The sequence below is a fragment of the Taudactylus pleione genome, unplaced genomic scaffold (genome assembly GCF_031769625.1).
Source record: "Taudactylus pleione unplaced genomic scaffold, aTauple2 ptg000726l, whole genome shotgun sequence".
NCBI classification, from domain to species: domain Eukaryota; kingdom Metazoa; phylum Chordata; class Amphibia; order Anura; family Myobatrachidae; genus Taudactylus; species Taudactylus pleione.
The window spans coordinates 1,831,582-1,858,966 of record NW_028285128.1 but is presented as its reverse complement, the minus strand read 5'-3'; the positions used below and the strand labels follow the sequence as shown (position 1 = coordinate 1,858,966).

The window sequence follows — 27,385 nt, the reverse complement described above, 5'->3', positions numbered from 1 at the left end:
AGTGGGTCTGAATCAGGCCCTAAAATTGTTACTTCACCATGAAAAAATATACACCACATTCATATGGTTGTTAAAATTACTGTGTATTGTATTTTCAGTTGTCTTTTGTCAAAGGCAACACATGCCAATTGCATCATCTGCACGGTGTTTTCAGGACCTGAAAATGAAAGACCACCTGATGTGTATGCACAGTGGAGGCAGCCATTTTGTGATCTGAATAAATATTCCATGAGAATGCAGTTTATTAATTCACTTGGAAGTGGTACATAACAAATAAATGAGGCATTTTATGTGCAACAATGGTTCATTGTAAATACCTCGCACCTTCATAAATACCATACTTGCTGATTTTTCTGAGGTTCGGATGGGTGGTACTGGGGAACTGTACCATGAATTACACCTTTGCTGCCATGTGCCCCACTATTCAATACCACAATTCACAGCATTGTACAGCAGCCATAGGACCACGATAGCGCAATTAAGTGTGAATCACATCATCAAGCTTCTGGATCACCCAGTTCACTGAGGCAGTGGCCCATCTCTGGGAGGCTTGTCTACTCTCCTGTGAGTGAGAGAGAACTCTCAGAAATTCTGCTAGCCTCACGGACACTCCGGGAGAGGAGGCGAGTATGATACTACTGCTTCTACTATGTGCCCACAACAGGATCATTTTATGCTTATGGATTACAGCAATATGGATCTGTTGTGATCCTATCTGCAAATTAACAATAGATTACACTCATTTGAGATTTTCAAACCCTAAAAAACTGTCCTAATCTGTCCTAATCTACCTGGATATTTTTCTCCTGTTTTTGCACTTCTATAACATGCAAATCTGTATTCATACCACAAAATACAAACTAATTACCTTGTTGTACTTATCTCTAATGCAGAATGTTATATGCTATGCACTTGATACTATGTACAATATACTGTGACACAATAAAAGAGTCAGTCTCACTATTTAAATGTTTTTATTTTCCCTCTTCGAAAATCAAGCACCCTGTCCATTATTGAGAAATAACTTACCGTGAATTCTTTTCTTCAGACATAACAGCTGGGGTAAATGATGTTAATATTGAGAGCATTATAAATTGTCAACATGCTACTGTTCTATAAGTATTAATTTTATTGTTGCTTGTTACTATGCTAATTAAAGATACTGTATATATATATAGATTATATAATTATGCATGATTCCACTACAAAGCGTTTATTGATTACTTACATATGGGCCGATAAAATGGTCAGCATTCAAAATGCAAGTAGTACCTTTGATTTATTTGGCAAGAAGTGTCATAGAAAATATAAAGTTTTTAAAATGTCTAAATGTTTTTAAGGTATACCAATTCTCCATAGTGCTGTCTTTCACGTGGGATCACTAATTCGCTTTCCTTAATAAATGACAGGCTCAGAATATTTCAATAATTAGAAACACATCTTATTTCTGACTCTACGGGGTATATATTTACTAAAGTGAGTTTTTTAGAAGTGGAGATGTTGTCCATAGCAACCAGAGTCTAGCTATTATCTTCTAGAAGGTGCTATTTAAATGTTAAGTAGAATCTGATTGGTTGCTATGGGCAACATCTCCACTTCTAAAAACTCTTACTTTAGTGAATTTACCCCTAGAACAGTATTTTACGACCAGTATATTGAGGAATATTTGTGCTGGGCTAGTCTAGCCATGTCTGGTTATTTCATTAATTAATTAATGACAGGAAAAATAACATAAACTAAATGCATGACATGCGAATAGCTATGTATATAATTTATATTATGGTTTTATGGTTTTACAGTATATATATATTTTAACAATGGTGTAATACAGAAAATAATCCCATGGCAGATACAGTATGTCATATTATTAAAAAGAACGTGAGCCATTTTACAGCCCACGTATATTGCATTGTGATTGATCCTTCATCAACACAATAGCTGAATACAGGGCAGTCAGCATTATAAGTATGTTTTTGTCACCAAACAACAAGAACCTGAACCTTCACTTCTGGATTGAACAACAACTCAATGCAGATGGCGATGGAGGTTATCATTTGGCTCTGTTTCCCAATGCTTGATCCAATCCAATCCATTTGGATTTTGATTATGTGCTATGTAATGTTATTTCAATATGTACATCAATAGTCAGTATGCACAGTTCATTCAAAATATCTGAGCAAAATATGCCATATTTTACTAAACAATTGTGTAAATGTATATTGTAGTAGTTAGTAGAAATCTGATTAGAATACAATAAACTATTTGTAAAGGTTTAAAATCCCAAGTTTACTTTTTACAAGCACAAAATAAATACTGGCTGCTTGAGGCCAAATAGAGACGTCAAAGTACTTTATTTTGATAGATTACAAGCTCCGTTTGTTCGGGTGCACTGCTAGCTCACTATCTACATATATCATAAACATGTAAGGTGCAGGTTAGAGAGGACAGATGATCTTTCATTATTGAGGGTATAAAACCCTTCTCATTAATGACTCAATGTGCAAAAAATACATTACAGTTATTATTTGTGAAGCATTTAATTAGTGGCAACGTTCTTATTTTTACAGTTGATTGTTCAGAATATTCTTCCGGCTGTCAGTGCAAAATTACAAATGGAAAAAACACAGAAGAACAGAACAGTGAATGCAGAGCGCAAGAGCTGTGCTGGAAACGTGGGCATTTTATCCAGCACCTGCTGGACCGTAAATGCCAGAAGTATTTTTGTTTGCTCATTAGTTTCATAGCTGCAGCATGAAATTGTGATAAAGATGTGTCTTTGAGTAACAATGACCTCTGCTGTTAGCCTCTCCAAGTATACAAATGGAAAGCGTAGGGTGTTTGGATTAGATAAATCATACTACAATGGTCTAGTACAGCATCATAGGTTGCAGTTCTTTGGCTCATTGCATCTCTGGCCAGCAGAGTTGGCAATCTATGACATACTATTAAACTCATTTGCAATGAGAATTTTGAAAATATAATCGTCTCACTTCGTAGGCTGCCTTGTCCTTTACACCTCTTTAATTCAAATGCTTGGATGCTCTGTCAGATAGCTGCCATTCTTAGGAGATAATTATATTTAAAGAGGGTATAAAAACCAGTCTATAGGATCACCAGTAAGTAGTTTCGATACAAATTGTGGAAATAAATTCCAAATTGCTTTTCAAGTTTCTTTAACTTTTTTCTCATAGAGTTATTGACATATAATTCTACAATTATTTTTAATGTCTTGTTTTAAAATAAACTTACATCTGCCCTAGTAAATATAAATTAACACATTTCAGGGATTTCTACAGCTTTAAAATTTGCTTTCCCACTCAGATTCAGCATGACATTACTTGTCCAAGGGAGTTTTATAGCCATCGTGACCCTTTCACAAATAACTTATGCCTAGCATGTTTTCTTTCTCAGATGCCCCCAGTTCCTCTGGAAGAGCCTTTTGTGAAGATGGGCCGACCACTTGCTGCAGTGGCTCTTCGCCTCCCGCTCTCCTCCCATTCTCATCCACTCCGTCTACCTTTGGATTTCCTCTTTCTTGGGAAATACCACTAACCCTGCTTAGCTCTCCTTGTGCCCTTTCAACTCTTCCATTCATATCTCCATCTGCAACCCTTACCGAAGTCCTGCAGAGAACACGTTTCAACCCCCGCTGGAATGGACGAGCAAGCAGCGCATAGATAATGGGATTTAGGCAGCTGTTAGCATAGGAAAGAGCTACAACAAATGAGTAAAGTCCATATAATCTTGGACCTGCGGGTAGGGGCCACAGAAGATTAATTATGTTCAAAGCATAAAAGGGCAGCCAGCACAAGATGAAGGCAGTCACTGCAAGGGCCACCATCTTAGTTACTTTACGTTCGGGACCTTGCCGTCGGGCAGGAGCCACTCTAACTCGATTTCCAGACAGTCTTAGCTGGGCTACAATAAGTAGGTGGCAGATACAAATTACAAGCAATGGACAGAAAAAGCCAAGTGCAGACGTGTACAGGATGAAACCAGTCCTCCAAGCCTGTTGCGGTTCAGGCCAAGCAATATGACACATTCCAGAATCCTTTGGAACACCAGAAAAGAAAACTACTGGGAGCACAACCAAGAAGGAGAGAATCCATACTGTTACATTGACACATTTTGCAACTTTGGGTCTTCTCCATTTTGCTGACTGGATTGGGCGAACAACAGCTAAATACCTATCCAAGCTGAGCACAGTTAAGCAGAAGATGCTGGTGAATTGGTTTACAGCATCAAGAGTCATTACAATTCGACACACAGGTGAGCCAAATGGCCAGTATGACAGAGCACTCTGAGCAGCAAGAAAGGGCAGTCCTAACATAAAAAGATCATCAGCCAAAGCCAAATTTAGAATATACAGAGCTGTAACTGAGTTCTGTCCAGCAGGACTTCGCCATGCCAGGTATATGACCAAGGTGTTACCCCACAATCCTACTGCACATACAACTAGGTAGACTAGAGGAATGAGGAGCCCAGGGGCTGCCACGCTTGGAGTAGAGGATACATTGGCATACAGCGTTGTGTTCATGTAAGCATAAGAGCTTGAAAGGAGGCTCGTTGGAGAAGTTGGTGTCATACTTGGTTGGAGGTCAAAACATGGTTCTTTTTGGTAATTTTCCTGGCATCTTATTGACTCACAAACATCTCTCCAAATCTCAATGGAAGTTTATTTATTTCGGTGCCAGGTGCCACTTCTTAGATCTTGAACATTATTATTATTATTATTATTATTATTATTATTATTATTATTATTTAAAAACAGGAAATTACACAAAAGAACAGTTTTTGGAAAATATTTCACTTATTTTCTTTGGACTTGTAGGTATTCTATTAACAATATGACTCTTTGGCCAGGATTCAGTCTATTGTGCTTTCATTAGTTGTGCTCACTCCTTAACCATGTATCAAATATGATACATCTGCAGTGTAAACCCTTTTCTTGGGTTGGGCTTGTTCTTAATTCAGTAGTTTCTTCTCAGCAAAAAGTCACTTGAAAGTCTTTGAAGGTTATTCCTTTTTTGTTATCTCTTTATAGAAACTGAATGATTTTCTTCATGCAGGTCACTTGTCAGTAACTGTCTCTTTGCTAAGCCCACAGTCTACCTTTGGCTGAGCAGCTTAAGATCTGGCAAAAAAAGAAAAGACAAAAAAAAGATTTTTTTTTAAATATATATAAATATATGTTTCAGAAATTGTTTCTATAAATTAGTTGACCCGTCTCACTCCTCATACTTGTTGGTGCCTTGGTAGCCTGGTTATTTTTTACTTTACTGATGAAGGTAATTAATTACTACTTTGGCACTGTCCACATTCTAAATTGAAAAAAAAATGTAGTGGGCTGAATTTCATATGTTGTTTTAGCTGTTAAGACTTTCATTTGACACCTCAAAGAGAAATTGTGACTTGTATGAAAGTTTCCATGGCAATATTAGTTTAAAATTTCAGCTAACAAGGAGGTAAAACAATAGAGCTTACCCCTGTGATGAATGACATTCAACAGCCGAGAAGACCAAGATTTGACACCTCAAATTTGGCTGCCCTCTTGAGATTCATAGGTTGCTATAGCAATGATGTTAGTAGTTGAAAGTGTTTTGAAAGCAATAGGCTTTATTGAAGTTAGGACTGTTAACAGTTGCCTTTTCAATTCCATGCGGTCTCATACTGTAGCTTTATGATTGCATCATGCCATTAATAATGCTATTAAGATGTATTCTTTGTTGGTGTTTTTTAATGACGTTTAGGAACCATTTTTTTAAGAATAACACATACAATAGGCCTGATTCAGTAAGGATCGCTATTGCAATTGCAATAGTGATTATGCACGCAGTCTCACTGCGAAGATATGCTAATGATTGCAATTGCAATGCTGTCGCAGCCTAACACAAGACCGCCAAATTTACCTTACACACATCCGTAATACTTAGCAAGACTGCAAAACCATCGGAAACATCGAGTACCGTCGCAGACTCATGCACAATTGCAGAAGGTCTGACCTGAAATTGCTCACCTCATTGCACGCAGTGCAAGCCCAAGCGGCATATGCCATCGCGGTGGCTAATTTATGCACTTTCTGGTGTTCAAACGCACTGGCACGCCTGCATTTCGCCAATCACTCTCCCGTCACCACCCCCAAATGGTCACTTCCTGTCAATCACTCTGCAATGGGTCTGCGTAGTCACTGTGATAGCAGTCCCGAACGCAGTGGAGTCTTCGCGCAAAACGCAACAATCAGCTGATTGCGTGCGTAATCACAGTTGTGATCGGTAGTGAATCAGGCCCCATGTCCATAAGGACATTTATTATACAATCTTGTTTTTGCACGACATAAGTACTTCTAATGTAGTGCAGATATTTTCATTGCAATAACTGTTTCTGGTCAAGCAAAGTAATTCGCTATTTCCAGTTACAGATACAGCATGATGTCTAACAGATTTAGATTATGTTAAATTGAACTCCTTTGCATCCATTGTGTTTTTAATATGTATACCAGACACTCTAATAAACTCCAGGGATAGCTGAGTCTAATAGCCTTAGACTGCTCATAATCATTTCTGTGTAGTATAGCTCATTGCATTTTGCAATAAGAGTATTTTTCCTAGAGTAGAACTTATCAGTGGTAGTGGTGTAATTTTAAAAGGGATCATTTAGTTTTCTTGTAAGCTTTATCAGTGCCCTCACATGTATTGCTGTGTCCACGGTCTGTGCCACCGTGTGACCGGACACTGATAATTAACTTCCTGACTTATGTTAACTCTGCCACGACAATATGCTAGAGAACCTAATGTACTGGTAAATAGGGAATGACATTCAATGTGATATGGACATAGACAGATATAACGCACAATATTACCGGGGAACATAACAAGAATGAAGAAGAGATTCTATTTATGTAATGAAAAAGAATCAAGGACGATGACTAAGAGAGGGCACTCAGTGACGCAGGCACACCAAGCAGTCTATGCAAAGGCATAAAGTAGCATATACTGAAAATGTGATATACAGTGCAGAGGTATACATTAACATAGTCATAGAGAGGGTGATAGAAACCTCATATTGCCTATGCCTAGAGTAAGAAGACACATAGAGAAAGACAATTGCAGTTACAGGTACACAAAAAACACAAAGGCAACACAGGTAAAGTCTGTAACACACAACACAGTAAACTATGTAACTAAGACATGCAGGTATAGTATCAAAGACCACAGTAAACACTAATACTGTATATGCAATAAAAAGTGTCAGTCTGGTTTCAGTACAATGCCATAACCCAAATGACTCAATGTCAGGCTGCGACACGATTGTAATTGAAAATCAGGTTAATAAATAACAATAATGATACAACTCAGAAAGGAGAAACAGCAATAAAGGGATATGTCATCGTTATATTTTGACTATATAATGTGGATATATGTGCGGATCCTGACAAACATAACAATAAATACAAACAGAGGCACAACGTAAACCACGTAGTATGACATTGATCATATACATATAGTAAATGTCTAAGCACAGGTGGGTGCAACATACAGCTGTAGATATTTTACAGGAACAGTTATATTACTCTCAGGTGGTTTGGCCAGAAAGGTAAAACCTCTTTATATAGAGTGTGTCAGGTGAGTGTCTAGCAGGTGCAGGTTGGTTCCTGGTGCAGAGCTACTTACCTGTTCAAGCACCTTGATATGTCTTGCCGTGCCTCACTAGTTACAAGCAGCCAGTTGTGCGTCTGTCACAGGTAGATGTAGGTGTGCTGCTTATGATGACTTGGTTGGGTCATTCTCACATGTTCAAGTGAGTCCCAAAGGTGCTGCTGGCTTTTTTCCTTCCTAACAATTCATACTCCCCCCCCTCCTTCCTTTTAACCTGTTCATACATTGTTTCAGTGCCCCTTTCCTTCTGTCTCTATCTCTCCATATCAAGGATTTGTCTGTCAGTGGCACACAGGTTGCAAACCAATCAGGGGCTGAGAAGGTGGAGAGAGGGGGAGTGAGTGGGAGTGAGGGAGAGAGAGAGAGAGCTATAAATACATAGGGAGAGAGGGATGGACAGAGAAAAAGAGTGATCATTTAAAAAAAGAATATAGGCAGAAATAATGAAGAGAGCAAGGAAGAAATGTATTAACTCTTCCTCAGCAATACTGTGTTTCCTCTGCGTATTTGTATTTATCTCATGAATCTATTGCCGCATTTTTTAAATCATTCATTAATGAGGCAGTGAATACACTATTTAGCAAAAGAGACAGGGGGTAAGTGCAATATCCCATGCCTGCAACCCTTTAAGTGCTGGTCATGCTCTAGTGCAGAGCACTTTATATCTTGTGAAGTATCTAGTTAAGTGGCAAACAATGAGTTAATGGGAGTCATACAGTGACCTCCCCCCCCTTCACTGCGTCATTCTTTACACTCATTCGCCCCCTTCTCTGCCTCATTCATTTTTCTGCATGCATCCGTCCTACCCCATTCATTTCTTCTCCTCTGCTAACCCTTGCGCACTGACACTCACATACCAATGCACCAATACCATGCACATACACAGCAGCGTCTCTGAGGATAGCTGAGGTATCATCATGTAAATTATAACGTACCGATCACATAGTCCTGTGCAAAATAATAAGTATCTGTGCGCTAAAAATATAAGCAACCTGTAATGCACAGATGTGCGGTGATATGAGTCACACAGAGTATATTGAACGACTTATCTCATATTTAGTAGAATACAGAAAGGACACACAGTAAGACAATATTTATTTATAGTCCGAACATTATTACAGGGTTACAAAGTGAAAAAAGGATATTTGAAGACAATTGTAGAAAGAAAAGCAATTCATAGCATTGAACAATGTGTTGTATAGAGCAGCTAGTTACATGAGTGACGTGTGGGGGCTTAGGTGGTAGGGGTGTTTTGAGCGTAAGGGCTACGCAATTGTCTTCGGGAGCAAGCTGAAGAGTCTTCATCTGAAATCCTGTACAACACAAAAGAAAGACAATCAGAAATAGCTAACACATTAAAAGAAAATGAAATATACTATGGTAAAGCAATACACTGAAAGAACCAGGAAGCTAAAAGTGTACACGTTACCTATACATAGTAGGAGACATTTATGATGCACATAACAACAGACACGCAACACAAACTGTTCCTTGGTGATACTGTCTGGCTCAGTTAGTGCCAGTGTGCCAATATTTTCACCAAAGATTTGTACGAAGGAAATGATTTGAGTGAGGATGTTGTGTGCTATAGGCCTGATTCAGAGATGGATGCGGTTAGCAATGCAACAGCGATGCCAACATATGGTAATACAGCAGGAGGCGTCTGTAGTAAAAAGAAGCCTCCTGCCAGCATCTGTGATCCAAGTGCTGCGTCTGAATACGCAGTATCAGATCACCATCGCGACCATCTGAGTACGCTCAAGCTCAAGCTTACTCAGAATGGGAAACAGAACTGCTCAGCCGTGGTCAGGAAGTCTGCATTGGAAGACGCAGATACTGGTCCCGGAACTCCCAGAAACGGGGGCGGCGCACCCCCGTTTCCAGGAATGTGAGCCAGCTCCACCCACTCACCGCCCCCAAACTGCAGCAGATCTCACAGTAGAAGACTGAAGCACGCGCAGTACAGAGCCTGCGCATGTGCCTATCTTCTAACATCGAAGATGTACAAAAACCATCAGGTTTGCATACATCTCTAAAAGAAGCCCGATGTATGAAGTCAGAATGATGTATAACCCTTGTGTTTGCAGTGTGCATTTCACAAATGGGGACCAATGGAGGCAGCCATTTTGTGGGACAAACTAATATTCATAAGAATTCAGGCTAACAATTTACTATGAACTAGTGACAAAGGACTACATATAGCTACACACAGTTTAGCTGAACCAATATTCAATAATCTAGCTCATTAACTGGTGATATCACTAAAGACCTGTGTGTCGCTACACCTAGTGCAATCAATCATTATACTTAGTCAATGCTTAACAGAATGCAGTATATCATTGGTTCAGACCACAAAATACTGTTAATAGTTGTGCCGCATCTAAAAAATTTTCCTCAGATAGGTAGTAGTAGGATCCAAGTGGGCAAATCCCAGCTTTTCTTAATACTACACAAACATTGGCTTCTCCTAAACAGGATATTCACATTTTAACAAACCAGACACTACAGTTGCCACATGGAATGCCACTTTTGTGGCTGAAGTGCTTGGCTTGTTTTGAGTCCCACAAAAAAATATATTATGGATTTTATAGTTATGGTTTATAATTCAGACTCAAATTCCTCAATTTTGTCATCATAATCATTGTTATCAGTGTTACTACTAATGTCAACAAAGTCTGCACCCAAGATAAGTATCAGAATCTGAAATGACAGATGTAAACTCGTCAACCATTGGACTCTTCTTGGGATTATATGAAGGCTAGTTGGGTCCTTTTTCAGCTTTAGCATTCTTTTACTGATTCTTAGATGTGCCTTTTTTGGAGGCTGCGATTTTCCTAGCTGTGGCTGTGCGAAAATATGCAAATGCAACAGCCACCAGACATTGTACGGAGAAGCCCACCTGAGCCATTGCTGCTGTCCGCAACTCCGTACATATATACAGCAACGGAAGCAGATGACGGAAACATCGGCTCCTAAAGTGAGTCTATGGTCTCTCAGAATGGCTGCCATAGCTGAGATGCTGGAGACAATTTAACTGCACACGGGATCACAGATGCAGGATGTGACATGCCCCCGAAAAAGTCACAACATGTCTTCATTTTTAGCCAACACTCTCTGTTGCTACCCCAGAAGCTCATACACATACACAGTGACAAAAAATTGCTCAATTTGTAAAAACATCAGCATAACGTATAACTCGGAATCAGGCCCACTGAACCTTAGAGCAAAATGCGCTGGTACTGTAGCAAGGGCATAATTACCATAGGGGGTGCTACTGCTATGAAGCCCACAGCTGAAGGAGGACCACCATCTCATTCTAGGTGTATGTGTGCGTGTATGTGTAACTTTTGTGTAACTTTTGCTATTGTGTCTATAAGGGTTTATTATTTATCTGAAATTTGCTGTTTAAAGAAAAAAAATATTTGAAAATAAAGAAATATTGTGGAAAATAGTACATGATCGAGGGAGATGTATCAAAAGTTACAGAGAAATAAAGCGGAGAAAGATAAAGTACCAACCAATCAGCTCCTAACTGTCACATTACAGGCTGTAAGCAACAAAGGAGAACTACTGCACTGGTTCTTTCCAACAATCCCCAATAAATCCTATTGTTTAAATGTACCCAGGGGATGTGCTACCTTCTAACAATTGACTTGGTTAAACAAAAAGGTAAAGTGGTAGTATTATGGTGCACAAGTCGAAGAATAATGAAAATAAGGCATAAAAATGTACCTTTATTAAGTATTAGTTGAAAATTCAAAAATTCTAAATCCCCACCAGGAGTGAATAAAACGGCGAAGTATTAAAAAGATAGAAAGAATAAGAAGAAAATAATGAGATTTAAAAATATTAACCAGGGGTCTTATCACACTTGTAATGGACTCCTTAACTTATCCTATTGATCAACTACTGTCAATAGGATATGCTCTATAATGGATGAGTAGATGTATAACACAAGTCTGTTATCTCTCCATTCTATATTGCGTGCCGTTCTTATTAATAAAAGTGTTGTGAAAATTCCCTGTGTCGTCTAATTTCCACAGATATGATATAAATCCTTTTATTAAACACACTGCACTGGGCATATACAAATACGGAATATTCCGAAATACGGAATTTTTTGGGCTTGACTGAGATAATGAAACCTTTGATTTTTGATGCTTCAATGTACACAAACTTTGTCTAAGGCACAAATTATTAAAAAATATTGTATAAAATTACCTTCAGGCTGTGTGTATAAGGTGTATATGAAACATAACTGAATTTTATGTATGTACACAAACTTTGCTTGAGCCATAAAATGATTGAAAATATTGTATACAATAATTACCTGCAGGCTGTGTGTATAAGGTGTATATAACACATAAATGCATTCTGTGTGTATATTGGGGTCCCATTCCCAAGATATTTCATTATGATATGCACATATTCCAAAATATGGAATATTCCGTTATCCAAAATATCCCTGGTCCCAAGCATTTAAACATACATAAGAATGCTTTCTTAAACACTATATTAAGCATATATCTCGATAGAACACACCTATATAATAAACACACACATTACTATAGTATAGGAGATAAATCCTTATTAGCAGCAATCATCTATACTTACAAATATCCTTCTTCCTGATTCGCCTATCCAGTGATTACCCTGTGGCGTGACTGACTGAATAATCCGTCACTCATTACCTCCTATACAAATGTTGCCCTCAAACGGACTATGTAATTCCATTCAATATGTGTTATTCACAGAATTACTGATTGTCAACACTTTGCCATACAAACACAACGTCATAAACTTATGGTTGTTCTGACTAACAGTTGTATAATCACTGTATGTCAATATCCTCACTCTCTCCTGTCAGGATTCCCCTGTTAAATCATTACAGAAGTGCAGGTTATGTCATCTTTTATATATAGACAGGGAACCTCCTACTTTTAAGCTATAAGAATATATATAAAAGTATATATACTATAGGGCAGGGGTTCCCAACCACGGTCCTCAAGGCACACTAACAGTCCAGGTTTTAACATACTTGCCGACAATCAGCTCCAGCCTACCAGGAGGGAGCTGATTGTCGGCTAACAGCGGGGGGGGGGGGCGGGGGGGGGGTCATTGGGGGCGGCCCAGCCAGTTGGTGGTACATTGGGGGTAGAGCTGGGGGCAGAGCTGCACGATCACGTCATCGTGGCTCCCCCGCTGCGGGGGTTCAGCGCGAATCGCGTCAACGGCTCCCCCGCTGCGGGGGTTTCTAATCTTTCCAGGAGGACGGGAGGGTCGGAGGCTTCCGGGAGGCTTGCCTGCCTTTCCGGGGGGCCGGGAGCGGCACCCGAAAATCGGGAGGCTCCCGGTCAAATCGGGAGGGTAGGCAAGCCGGGGTTTTAAGCAGGGCCGGATTGAGGGACACATGGGCCTGTAGCTGAAATGATCCAAGGCCTATTATGAAAAGCAGAGGAGGTGTGACCATTGCTGCGTGGGTGTGGCCAGTGCCATGTGGGAGTGTACATCCCTATACTCTCATCCCCAATGTCTCCCTAAAACTGTAACAGAAAAAAAAGCTTAATTTTGTGAGGTAACTAGAAATATAATTTTACTACTTATGATTTATGGCTGACCTTGTGGACAGCAGATGGGCAGTCAACATCATGCTGTCATGATGATGGGCCTATTTTTATGTGGAGGCCTGGAGCTGTAGCTCCATCCGCCCCATTGTTAATCTGGCCCTGGTTTTAAGGATAGCCATACTTGAACACAGGTGACTTAATTAGTACCTCAGTTATTTTTATTTAACCATCTGTGCTTTAGCATGGATATCACTAAAACCAGAACTGTTTGTGTGCCTTGAGGACCGATGTTGGGAATCACTGCTATAGAGCATATCTCCTTGACTTTAGGTACATATTTTTAAATCTCATTATTTTTCTTCTTACTCTTGCTATCTTATTAATACTTCACCGTTTTATCCACTGCTCGTGGGGATTTTGAATTTTTAACATTTTTCACTAATACTCATTAAAGGTTATTTTTTATGCCTCTGAATCAGACCCTTTATCGCTCTCTACTATCTCGCTCCAAACTTTGATACATTTCCCCCTACAGAATTAATGTAAATGTTTACATAAAAGTAATTAGCATGTATAAAATGGGTTCTGAGCATAATTACCACAATTATTGATAGCACCATTACTAGGCCCAGTCCCAATCCTGGGAAACTGAATATTTATACATAAACAAAGAAATGTTATGTGTTTTAATAATTAATGTTCAATATGGGACTAAGGATACTAAAAAGCTGCTGCAGGTTTCATGTATATTTTATTTACAGCTCCAGGCCTATAAAGTCCTTACATTACGCCATTTATATCCCGACAATTCCTCAGTGAGGTCAAACAAGCAATATTACAAGGCACAGTAGACATTTCACAAACAAAGCACCACCTAGCTCACCTTTATAGCAAGACACATGGGTGCTTCTTGGGTCTGGATGGTGGCGGACATAACACAGCTCTTATTGCCTCATCAAACACTGTCTTTAGGCCGCGCTGTGTGAGAGCTGAGCACTCTAAATACTTCACAGACTCTGGAACAAACAGAGAGCACAGGTCTTAGACAGAGAGCGACAAGGAAAATATAGCTTCTGGATAATGAATGGGATGCTGAGAGACACAACAGACTGGGGAAGAAGAGCAGACACAGAAGATAGGATAATAGGGTCAGGTAGTTATGTGAGCATGATTTTCAGCAGTCTGCAGTCTCAGGTGTCTTGCAGTCATATATTATGGAACCAAGGTTGTTTCATGTATTTATATTAAGACCGTGTCTCTCCTTATACAAAAACATTGTTAACCAACCCTCTCACTAGGATGAAGTTATTATCCCGGCGGTCGGGATGTCGGCACTCAGAATGCTGGCGCCGGAATCCCGACACCAGTCAGAATCTCTTTGTTAACTAAAGCTTCTAAAAAAGACAAGTGGAGATGTTGCCCATAGCAACCTTTCAGATTCTGTGTATCATTTTCTAGAATGCTATAGAGAAATGATAGCTAGAATCTGATTGGTTGCTATAGGCAACATCACCACTTGTCTGTTTTAGAAGCTTTAGTAAATCTTCCCCTTTAGGAGTACTAAACTATTTTTATTATAATACACAAATGGTGTTTATATAAACTTCAGTACATAATGGCCCTGATTCTGGGCCGGATGCAAGTAGAAATGCAGATGAATCTTGTGGAATTCAGCATACTGCACATGCGCCAAATTTCAGTAATTGCGCATGCACGGGATCAGACAAGGGCCTCATTTATCAACAAGTTTTATCACTCACGACGAGTGATAAAACTCGCTGCATATGATAATGATGCTCAAGCCAATAAGCTCCCAACTGTCATCTGTTTGAATGACAGTTGAGAGCTGATTGGCTGGAGCACTATTTCGTTGATAAATGAGGCCCATGGGCACACAGACGAGGGTAGCTAGCGCGTACGGATTGATCTGTCCGTTGACTGAGCACAATGTCAGGGAAATGCATTTCTGGGCGGTAACTGAGCAGGGACCATGCAAATGCGCGGTTCTGTTCTATCATGTGGGAGTGTCATTGGTGTTAAAGCCGACTTCTGCCGATCATAGCGTGTGGACAGAAATTGGACGCCTGTTTCAGATGACTCTTTTACACCCAGCATGGGGTGGCTGCAATTCCAGATACTATTAATGATGGGTGCGGCTAGGGATGAAAAAACAGTGGCCTTTCCCATGCAGACACATGGATCTTCAGCATATATGGGCCGATTCTCTCATTACCATAAAGAACCAAGTAGCCTACCGCCGCCGTACTGCAAAATTAGGTCCAAAGTGGGAGTGAGTACTGATGTCATCACTTAAGGCCTGATATAGCGCTGGACACAACTCCACCATATGTGCTTACGCACTGCACAATGTATATTCCCCAGTATGCAAAGTTGTACAGAGCTGTACACATCTTGAACTGCGCCTACCCAACAGGACACCTTCAGAGGTCTTGTGGAGGCCATGTCCCCACAGGTCACAGCTGTTTCGGTGGCACAAATGGGACCTACACAATATTAGGCAGGTAGTATTAATGTGATGGCTGATTGATGTATACCATATATATATATATATATATATATATATATGTACATACATATATATTGGTGTGGTACGTGTTTACAAATATATATATATATATATATATATATATATATATGTGTGATACCTGTGTATAAAAAGCTTAGAAGCTATTTGTAAACCTTATTTAGACTTTAAGTTAACATTGACCACTTCAAATTCCATGTTTACAGATACATCACAGACATCACTTCACGCCTCCGTCTCCATACAACTCACAAGAGCAGAAGCGTCAGGAATGTGGCAGGAGGTGTGGCTTCACTCTGAATGCAAAAAATGCTGAAAAGCACAGTATACAATTCACACACATTACCGCAAATAGCCAGAAAGTGTAAATGATAAGTAACTGAGGGCCTGATTCAGTAAGGAACTCTATTGCATTTGCATTTACACACGCAGTTCAACTGTGGTAGAACGCAAATCCATTGCGAGCACTATACCATTGCAGCACAACATAAGGACGCCCACTTTATCTTACACACATCCGTAATGTTTAGCAAAAACAGCGAAACCATCGGTACAATTGAGTACCATCGCAGCCTCACGCACACTGGCACAAGGTCAGACCTTACTAAATTGCTATCTTCATCGGACGCTATGAGTTCTCAGGCTGCGTAAGGCATCGCAGTGGATCATTTACGCACCAGAAGCGAGAACTGTAAGGGCAAACAGATGCAAAATGACTCACAAGCACACTAAAAAAATAATAAGAGTCATTTGCAGATGTAATTTGCATTTACATCCAACTCTGAATGAGTTCCCAAATGTGCAATTGGGCCACGTTTTATTTATAAGCATTGTTCAGCCATGACTGCGAGTTTCTATTAAATATACTTTTATTTGTGAAATAAATCATAACAAACAATTTACATTTGAAAGACTGTTATACCTATTTGTTAATATTTGAATCTATGAAATTTCTTGTAACTGGCACAATGTTATAAATAGATAGCATTCATAGTACCGCCAGCAGTATAAAATCAGTACTAGCTAATCAGAAAGAGCATTATAATCCTACAAATGAGAGAGTAGGTTATGTCTCCAAATAAAAATAACAGTAATTCAAAAGAGATACTTTTAAAAATGAACCATAGTGTAACCTTTTAACTGTCTCTAGAGGACGAGGTGGACGAATGGTTCTGTATAACTAAGTTTGGTTTCTATTTAAAGTGCATCTTACTCTGCCTAATTAGGGGCAGCAGGAGAAAAGGTTCCAAACATCCCTTGTTATACTTCTGTGTTAAAAACCACCGATGCATGGTGTACGCAATTTCTCCTGGTCCCTGAGAGCCCACATAGAACAGATGCTCATTTGTACAGTTTATATTTTCTATCCTTGTGGCAGCGATGGTGTGAAGCGTCTAAAACGCAGGCATTTCGCTGCCATTTTAGGCGCGTGTTGAAGCCAGAGACTCGGGGGCTTATGTAATAGGTTGTGACCTACAGCCACTGCGGAACTCCTGAGAGTCTTCCTTTATTTTTAAGGAGATGTAACTAAGGGCCGGGTACAAAGTTCTGAGTACAAATGCCGATATATTGTGGGTATAATTTGATTAGAACTCTTCACTTATGCTTTTTAATTATAGATTTAGTATAGTAAAGTGAATTTAGATAAAGTGATAAAGTATTCTCATCAACTTTTTCTGCAGCAGGCTTCCTAGGGTATCCACAGGAATACCTTGGGTTATAGTCATGGCTTGGCCATCGGGCACCACACCGTTAACTTTGTGCTCCGAGGATGCACTGGGCCCCCCTCCTATAACCCCGCCCCCAGGCCAAGGCACCTCAGTCTCAGTTTGGTGCCCGGCCATAGTCGGGTCACTGCAGGGGGGCTGCTTGCAAACAGCCCCGAAGTTAAGAAGACTGCAAGTGCGACTAGTGGGGAGAGTCCAGCGGAAGCCCCCACTACCACACCTACACCCCTGCTGGCACTGAGCCACCGGTATTGATCCGGGGAACTCGGCTGGCTTTTTTTGGGTCCCAGCTAGCGGGGCCCCGGGAGCTCAGGACTGTGGTCGGGTGCACAGGGGGCAGCAAGGTAAGCGCAGGGGGCGTCTGCGGAAGGCGCCGACTGCGGCACAGTCCAGTGTCCTCAGGGCTGGGGGCTCCCTGAGGGCGGCAGTTAGTGGAGCCAGATACTGATCCTGCGCTACCACTAGACCACCAGGGATATGGCCTGGAGCGTTAAGGAAGCGCTCCAGCATCCCAGGGGTTAATGGCCTGCCAGGGAGGGAACTTTTCCTGTTTGAGACTATGGGATAGCCCCTCCCGCACTGTACCGGCTGCCTTTCTACTGAGGCTTGGCGCGCTGGTGCTTGGAATCCTGCCCCACGGCTCCGCCTCCAGAACACTTGGCGGCCATCTTGGATGCACAGCAATGCTGAGTAGGAGTGTGGAGCATGGGTCCCCCCCCTACCTACCTCTCCTACAGCTAAAGGTTTGTTCAGGTAGCCTTATTCCCACTTCAGACTTAGCATCTTAGAGGTTGATGATAGCACTGTAAGGCTCTGATTCAGAGCTGCTCGTAAGCGGCCGCTCGTTCGTTATGAGCGATGTTCGCACATCTGCGCATGTGTACGGATTTTAATACGCATGCGCGAACCAGTCAGTCCGGCCGAAAATCGTTTGTTCGCTAAATAGCGAATGCCTGCTATTTTGAGTGACAGGAGGAGGTGTATGTGGGTGGTAACAGGGGAAGGTGCTTGAAAACGGGGAGTGGAGATCAGAACGCAGGCGTGCTTAAAGGTCAAACCGGGCGTTTCAAGGGTGTGCATAATTAATACAGGAGCTTCATTGACCACGTCACTTGGTTGATTTATAGTCAGAACTGCTCGCAAGATTGTGGTAGGAAAAACCAACCACAAGAATAGCGAGCAGTTCATACGCTGTTCGATGTACTCGATTAATCTATTAAATAGCGGACATGACGTATGGTGCGAGCGGCCAGGGGGCGTCTTTTTCAAAATTACGACCGCAAGTTTTGTTTGCTCGTTCAGACATAGAGGCGTGAACAGACCGCAAAGTGCGAACGGTTCATTTGAATAGCCACCCCTTTTTAATGAACGAGCGAGCGCAAATAGCGCCCGGCTCTGAATCAGGGCCTAAGTGCAGACATTTATTTCTGCATAGTATGTGACTTTATGCTAGCGTTGTCTGTATATTTTCTTCTGTCAGCCATTTGTGCTGTCCCTGTTTTCTGCTCTGTTCTACCCTAATCGTTGCACAGTACTGTCAGGGTGGATATAAACCTCACAGTGGGTAGTGTTTTACTTACTGTAAGGGGTCACATACTAACATGTCTGGTAGTGAGGATTCCGCACTCAGTGCTACCCCCTGGTTCCACTGTTCCAAGTGTAACACATGTGTGAGGGGGGGTTCTGCAGGATGGGAAATGCAACACTTGTTTGTCCCTGTCTGTCGCCTCTGTAGAGGCCAGCGCGTCCAAGGAGCCTCCTTGGGCGGCGCTTATGCTAGCTGTTAATGCCTTGGTAGGGCGATTGTCCGCTCCTCCTGTGTTCCCTCAATTGGGGTTCACGCATCAGGCGGTAGTCCCTTCCCCTTTACTTGGGGCACTGGGGCAGTTGATGGTGGCAGAGGGTCCTCCTCCTCAGAGGGTATCCCAAAGGAATCTGCCTGGGAGAGCACTCTGTCCGCCACAGTACAGAACTTGCAAAAACTGAGATTTTTGCAGGTGCCCGCTCCGCGGCCTGCTAAGAGACCGTTAGTAGCGCCACTATTACCACATTATGATGATGATGATGATGATGATGATGAAGATGATGATGTCAGATGAAGGGGAGCTCCCGGAATCTGACTCGGAACGACCCACTAAAGGGGTTGAGTATACAGTAAGTCCAGGATTTTTGTATCCGGGCTAATTAGAGCTGTTCGCAGGGTTATTTTCATTGAGGATGATGGTCTCCCTGCGACTGCACCGTCTTACGCATACTTTAAGAACCTTAAAAGGTAAGGCGTCAGTTTTTTCTCTATCAGCTGGTGGACCATACGGAGGAAGCGTGGAAATTCCCAGGAAAAAGGTTCAGCCCCAAAAGAGACTGGAATATTCTTATGCCTTTGCAGAGGATTACTTCATGAAATGGGACCTCAGGTGGATTCCCATGTGACATGCCTGGTTAAATGTGCAACCTTACCCATGCCGTCTATGTCCTCACTTAAGGACGTTACGGACCGCTGGGTTGAGATTTGCTTGAAATCCATTTACTCTTTGGCCGGGGGATCCGCCATACCGCTCATGGCGGTCTGTTGGGTGGCTCGGGCCACGGAAGAATGGGCTGATGCTCTGGAGTCGTCATTCTCTTCCGATGCTTCTGAAGAGCAGATGGTGCTAGTAATATCAGTGATTCTGTTGTGGAAAGCAGCTGGTTATTCAGAGGGTTAATACAATGTAACAAGGTTCGAATTTATAAAAGGTTTTATTAAATAAAGTACCAATAAAAATCAATATGCATTAATCCTTATTTGCACATGTTTTATATTTGAAACATTTTAAGAAATATATATATATATAAAATTAGCAAATGGTCCTGTACCGATACAGACAATGATCTCCAAAATATACTAGTTTAAGAATTGACAATAGTTCAGGGTATTATAATGTTTGCCAGCTGCAAACAGAATCTAAGCAGCGCAAGGGTCCTGTGTAATTTAACAGGCTTTGGTAGCAGGGTTGTACCTGTAGTATGTTTGTACAGTCTCGATCACGGTGTCACTATTCAAGGCTCTCACCTGTGTAGAAGGGAGCCTGGAGCTCTGTGTGATGGCTGTGGTAAGCAGTAATGTCCCCAGTGTGGTCAATATAATCTCCGTTTATTTGCTGTTCTTGGCAACACCAAGGTATAGAAAGGCTGGGGAGTTTGACTGGGGTGGTACACCTGTCAAACCGTAGCGCAGGTGTCCTAAGGCGAGCTCTGGGAGGACAGAAACCTCCCATGGAGCAGAAGGGAATAGAAAGGCTGGGGAGTTTGACTGGGGCAGTACACCTGTCAAACCGTAGCGCAGGTGTCCTAAGGCGAGCTCTGGGAGGACAGAAACCTCCCATGGAGCAGAAGGGTATAGAAAGGCTGGGGAGTTTGACTGGGGCGGTACACCTGTCAAACCGTAGCGCAGGTGTCCTAAGGCGAGCTCTGGGAGGACAGAAACCTCCCGTGGAGCAGAAGCGCTGGTTTTCAGAAGTCCAGACACATGCGGTAGTTTGTTGGTATAATATCAGTTCAACCTAGGAGAGGGATTCTAATTAGCCTCACTGAACTGGCAAAAAGCTCAGGGTGTTGTTAGAAGAGTGGACCGCAATAGCTGGTCTGATTCTGGCTGGGAGACTGTGGGGCTGCGGTTTGCAGGCACATAAGGGGTGTGCTGGATGAAGAATAGCTCAACCTAGGAGAGGGAGCCGATCACCTCCTTATGGCCGGGCTGCGCTGGAAAGAGGCTGTGTGATGAACGGGGCAGACCACAAAGGGTCAAGTGAGAGCAATGTCTGTATATCCTTTGTATTATCAGGTACCAGGACCATCAGGGTTTTGGCAAGGCGGTCACAAATGCGTTTCAACGCTACTCCGGCGTCTTTGTCAAGGCATATCCGTGATTCTGCTACTTATATTAACAAGCAGCATTGGATGTTAGCCTGCTTACTTCCAGGATTTCAGCAGCAGCAGTTTCGGCTCGCCGATCATTGTGGTTACGTTATTGGAATGCAGATGCGGAATCCAAGAAGGACCTGGAAGGCTTGCCGTTTAATGGTCAGGTCCTCTTTGGCCCAGACCTGGATAAGATTGTAAGTATGTTGGAAGCTGCAAAGTCTGCATGTCTGCCATTGGATCTGGCTCCGTCTGGGACTGCTACTTCGTCCTTTCGGGCCTATCGTCCTCAAGGTATGCAAAAGGTGCAGTCCTTTCAGGAGCCACCAAGAAGACACCCAAGCCCAAGAAGCGGCCTTGGAATGCTAGACACCCTGTCACGAAGCCTGAGGACAAACCCTCAGCATGATGGGACGGGCCTCCCCTTGAGGGACTCCAATGTGGGAGGCCGACTTCTTCGGTTCGCCCAGCACTGGTGGATGACTACCACAGACACTTGGGTCAGGGAAGTGATTTCTCATGGGTACGCTCTCTCTTTCAGCAGAAGGCCTCTTCATCAGTTTTTTCCTACAGGCCTTCATTCCACAAAGGCTCTGGAAATCCAGAAAGTTGTAAGTTCTATGCTCCAAGAAGGGGTTCCTGTCCTCCCGTCCCTCAGGGGGACGGGTTATTACTCCAATCTCTTTTTGGTACCAAAACCGAACGGTTCTTTCTGTCCTATTCTCAACCTCAAGTCCCTCAACAAGTTTCTGAGGGTCCCTCGGTTCAGGATGGAGACTCTACGTTCCATTATATTAGCTATGGAACCTGGGGATTTCATGGTGTCCCTAGATATTGAGGATGCCTACCTGCATATCCCCATTGCTACGGCTCATCAGAGGTTTCTCAGATTTGCCGTATTGGATCTGAATTACCAGTTTCTAGCGCTGCAGTTTGGTCTTTCCACGGCTCCGCAGGTGTTCACCAAGGTAATGGCAGTCATGGCGGCTCACCTGCGGTTACAGGGGGTTCACCTGCTACCTTACTTGGACGACCTGCTTCTCCTAGCAGGGTCTCCGGAGGTAATTCGCAATCATCTACACCTGACAATATCGGTGTTGCAGAGGCTGATCACTTGGAAAAAGTCCTTACTGCTCCCAGAGGATGATCCATATGGGAGCACTGTTGGACTCTCAGCAGCAGAGAATCTTCTTAACAGAGGAGAAGATCTCCACACTACAGACTAGAGTATGTTCCTGTCTCCAGGGTCACCAGGTGTCCCTTCACTTGGTAATGAGATTACTGGGTTCCATGGTGTCGACGTTCGACATAGTGGAATATGCCCAGTTTTGTTCAGGACCTCTACAGAGGCTGATCCTCTCCAGATTGGATGGATAACATGGTCGGATAAAGACACAGACAATGGTGCTTTCTCCGGAGGTGCGCTTGTCTCTGACTTTGTGGTTACAGACATCTCGCCTAAACAAGAGGTGCCCATTTTGGATCCCGGATTGGGTCCTTCTCACGACGGACGCCTGTCTCCGGGGCTGGGGCACAGTGACAGGTCCACATGTTTTTCAAGAACGGTAGATGTCAGCAGAATCTGCCCTTCCAATGAATATATTGGAACTTTAGGCAGTGAGCCTGAATCAGACCCGCTTGCGAGCGCATAGCACTTGCTAGCGGGTCGATGGCTGGGCAGTGTGCACGCACGAGCCCTGGAGCAAGTGAGAACTTCACTCGCTTGGGGCTCGCAGCAAAATGGGGTGGCTGTCGATGTTGATCGACAGCTCGCCCCATTTTGTAGGCGGGTCGGGGGGGGTCGCTGGCCAAACAGAGGCGGCCCTACCGACATCACACGTGATGTCAGTAGTGAACTTCCTGCTCTATTAGAAGTTCACTGGGGCTTGCGGTGGACGAGACCCTACCACAAGGGTCTCGTCGCAAGCCTGACCATCGCCAGGCCACCCGCTAAAGCTGTGGAGGCCAGTAAAAACTAAAAACCGAAATGCCCTGATTCAGAGCCTCTGAATCAGGGCCAGTGTTCAGAGCGCTGCTCCATGCAAGACTGGTTCTGCGAGGGAAACCCGTTCAGTCAGACAACACCACCAGGGTGGCTTACATAAACCGTCAGGGCGGAACTCGAAGTCAGGCGGCTCTAAAAGAGGTATCCCGCATTCTGACTTGGGCGGAAGACAATCTCCCAGTCATCTCGGCAGTGTTCCTATCAGGAGAACTCAACTGGAAAGCAGGCTTCCTCAGTCGCCACGATGTACATCCAGGGGAGTGGTCACTTCACCAGGAGGTCTTCCAACTCCTGGTGGACAAACGGGGTCTTCCAGAGATAGACCTCATGGCCTCCAGACACAACTGCAAGCTAAGAGTGTACGGGTCCAGAACAAGAGCTGCAAGGGCTCTCCTGGTAGACGCTCTGTCGGCTCGGTGGACCTTCCAGTTTGCGTACCTGTTTCCTCCTATCTCCCTTGGGTATTGAGGAAGTTCAAGCAAGAAGGAGGCATGAGCCTGCTGGTGGCTCCAGCGTGGCCCAGACATCACTGGTACTCAGATCTTCAGAGTCTCTCCATAGACACTTCGTTGCTGTTGCCTCAACATCCGGACCTGTTGTCTCTGGTCCTTGTGTTTACACAGATCTGGGTCGTCTGTCTTTGACAGCATGGCTCTTGAGACATCCTCCTAAGAGCTAAGGGGGTCTCCGGCTCGGTGGTTAATACCATGCTTAGAGCTCGAAAACCTGCTTCTGCCAGGATTTACCACAGGGTGTGGCATACCTTCTTTGAATGGTGTCGCCCCAGGGGGTACGATTCCCAGGTATTTCGGATATCCTGGGTTCTGGCTGTTCTCCTGACCGCACTGTCTGTGTGGTTTCAGCGGAGGATGGCTCCGCTCCCGGATGTTCGCACCTTTATGCTGTGGCTCTTTGGGAATTGGCTGTGGTCCTCCAAGGACCTCCATTTGAACCACTGGGCTCAGTGGATCTCAAGTGACTCACTGCTAAGACTGTGTTTATCCTGGCTATCACTTCCGCCAGGAGGGTGTCAGATTTGGGGGCTCTTTCCTGCCGTCCCCCCTTTCTGGTTTTTCACAGGAACAGGGCAGTGCTTCGAATGTGCCCTGGGTTCCTGCCTAGGGTGGTCTCTAGTTTCCACATTAATGGGGAAATTTTAGTGCCGGCCTTTAACTCAGCAGACCTTTCAGCAGGTGAGTCCTCATTGGATGTGGTACGAGCTCTACGGATTTATGTGGACCGTACTGGTTCCCTAAGGAAGTCGGACGCTTTGTTCGTCCTCTATGGTTTCCAAAAGAAGGGTTGTCCGGCAAACAAGCAAACGTTGGCCAGGTGGATTTGCATGGCGATTTCTGAGGCTTACATTCATGAGGGCATCGAGGTCTGTGGGTCCTTCATGGGCAGCTCGCCGTGGCGCCTCAGCTGTACAGCTTTGTAAGGCAGCCACATGGTCCTCTGTCCATACCTTTGTAAGGTATTATGCATTTGATACCTTTGCCTCTCAGGATGCTTCCTTCGGGCGGCGGGTTCTCCTTTCTGCACAGGAGTGCCCCCACCCTTGAGGATACTGCTTTGTGAACTCCCAAGGTATCCCTGTTGATACCCTATGGAGCCTACAGCAGAAAATAAGAGATATGGTAAGAACTTACCTTTGTTATCTCTATTTCTGCAAGGTCCATAGGGTTCCACAGGGCGCCCACCCTGTCACCCTGTGCTTCAGATGGGTCTGGTTCTGGTCACCAATTTTCCATCTCCCTGTTGTGAGAATGTGATTCTTGTGTGTTCCAGACTTCCTTCTCTCTTTTTCTCCTCCTATGGCCTTGGCTTATTACTGAACTGAGGTGCCTTGGCCTGGGGGCGGGGTTATAGGAGGGGGGCCAGTGCATCCTGGGAGCACAAAGTTAACTGTGTGGTGCCCGATGGCCAAACCATGACTATAATCCAAGGTATCCCTGTGGAACCCTATGGACCTCGCAGAAATAGAGATAACAAAGGTAAGTTCTTACCATATCTCTTATTTTCCACACCCAAACGCACAGTAAGAGGTTTATTGAGGTGGTTTTGTTCCCCCCACCACAACATACTAATGTCAGACCATACCGAGAGGTCAGATTACACTTAGTCAGACAATAGTAGTGGGCAGTATATTCCCTATCTGGTATTCCTGTATTTTTAAAGCACCAATCATTCTAAAGGCAAAACCAGCTTGGTTTTGCCTTTAAAATGATTGCAGCTTTAAAAACTTGCAGGATATCCTGCAGCGGCTGCAAATCGCTAACCTATTACATTAACCCCAGTGTCTTCCCTGGCAGCTGGTAATTTTTTGCAACCTTAGGGTCGCGCAGATGTCCTATGGTCTGGCCGTTGGTCGCGATGGTGATCCGTTGCTGCATCTTCGGACACAGGCAGAGGGTCTGAGAAGCTCGCAATGGGCATCTTTTTACATATGATGCCTCCTGCTGCATTAACCTAAATTCTCTGATCTGCTGAGACCCAAGACGCAGCACAGGATGCGGTCAGGATAACGATACTCACATCCCGACTTGGAAATCCCAATGCCTATCATTAGCCCCACTGCTAAATCCTGACACCCGGCTTACCGAACGTAGCCGCATGTAGCCGCAGGGGGGGGGGGGAGAGGAGGTTTAGCTTTAGGGACCCACGGGAGGACTTGGGATTAGACATCCCCCTGGGAGGGTTAGGGTTACTGTAGGGAAAAGGGGGGTTATGGTTGGGCACCACTGGGGGGGTTCGGGTAAGGGTTTAGGGTGCAGGGAGGGGGGGTAGGTTTAGGCACCACTGGGGGGAGGTTAGGGTTAGGTACTAGGGGGGGGAGGTTAGGGTTTGGCAACCCTAAGGAAGGGTTAGGGGGGGAAGGGGAAGGTTAGGGTACTTACCTTGAGTTGTCGGAATTTCGACTCGTCAGGCTGCCTCTGTCGGTATTTGATTTAACCACCAGCATTACATACTGATTCCCGCAGCACAGATCACTCCTACGTCCATCTCTGAATCAGGCCCTCTGTTATGTTGTGTCATTGATAAGCTGAACACATTGCTAAGACTGTAAGCACTTTCACTTTGCCACATTGATGACGTTTTTCTTAATTGAATGTGTATTATTTCTGCTGCTTTGTCTGCTCTTCATGACACCTTAAAATTCTTTCTAAGGTAACTGACAGGTGAATTGTTGGGATGTGACCCAAATACTCCTGTACTCTAGGGGGCCCATGCACCCGTCTCTTGTGTGTATTTGTACTGTGCATGCTCGGAAATGGAGCATTGTACAAAATTTGGGCGCAGAGGCCCATAGTAACAAAAGGGGAACTGGGGTGGAAAGAGCCAGTCTTACAGAAGCACTGATAACCATGAATATTAGTAAATCAGGCACAAATAATTCACACGTGGAAGCAGATCATACATGCCTATTCTCCCGATTTGTCCGGGAGCATCCCGAAAATCGGGTGCCGCTCCTGGCCCCCGGAAAAGTAGGCAAGCTGAATCGCGTCATCATGACCCCGCCCCCTTGCTCCTCAATGCCGGAAATATCGGCATTGTGTAGCGAGGGCAGGGCCAAAATGACGCGAGTATGTGGCTCCGCCCCTAGCCTCACCCCTAACCGTGTGATGTGCCCGGAGTGCACATCACATGGTTTTGCCGCCCCCCCTGCTAAGCCGACCTGGTTGCTCCCTCCCGGAAGAGGCAGCCAGGATATCGGCAAGTATGAAGCGGATGCATACTGAGATGCAGAGCCATAACTAGACATTTTGGTGCATGGGGCCAGAAAGAGCATTATTAATCCCCCCCCCCCCCCACACACACACACACACATTAAAAGTACAGTTTGTGATAAATATGCCCATAAATACGGACTGATCGCATTTCCCATTAGAGGTAAATGTGATCAGCATTCAAAAGGGATACAATTTTTAGGGCATGGATATCTCTTCCAAAACCACGGTTTATAAAATGAAGAGATACTTAAATAA

At 43.7% G+C, this 27,385-nt stretch overlaps 2 protein-coding genes across 2 annotated transcripts in view; both read right to left on the bottom strand.

The window, feature by feature from the left end:
* Positions 1–2,323: 2,323 nt before the first annotated feature.
* SSTR3 (somatostatin receptor 3) lies at positions 2,324–7,912 on the bottom strand. Its single transcript, XM_088456872.1, has 2 exons — positions 7,671–7,912; positions 2,324–5,134 (listed from the first exon to the last, which is right to left on the bottom strand). The coding sequence occupies exon 2, from the start codon at positions 4,583–4,585 to the stop codon at positions 3,374–3,376; it is 1,212 nt and encodes a 403-aa protein (XP_088312998.1). The 5' UTR covers positions 4,586–5,134; positions 7,671–7,912; the 3' UTR covers positions 2,324–3,373.
* An 821-nt stretch (positions 7,913–8,733) lies between these two features.
* Positions 8,734–27,385, bottom strand: part of RAC2 (Rac family small GTPase 2) — a 97,550-nt gene continuing 78,898 nt past the window's right edge. The window contains exons 6-7 of the mRNA XM_088456918.1: positions 14,106–14,238; positions 8,734–8,968 (exon numbers count right to left, since the gene is read on the bottom strand). Coding sequence (XP_088313044.1) covers positions 14,108–14,238 — 131 coding nt within the window. The 3' untranslated portion in view covers positions 8,734–8,968; positions 14,106–14,107. The remainder of the gene's footprint in view (positions 8,969–14,105; positions 14,239–27,385) is intronic.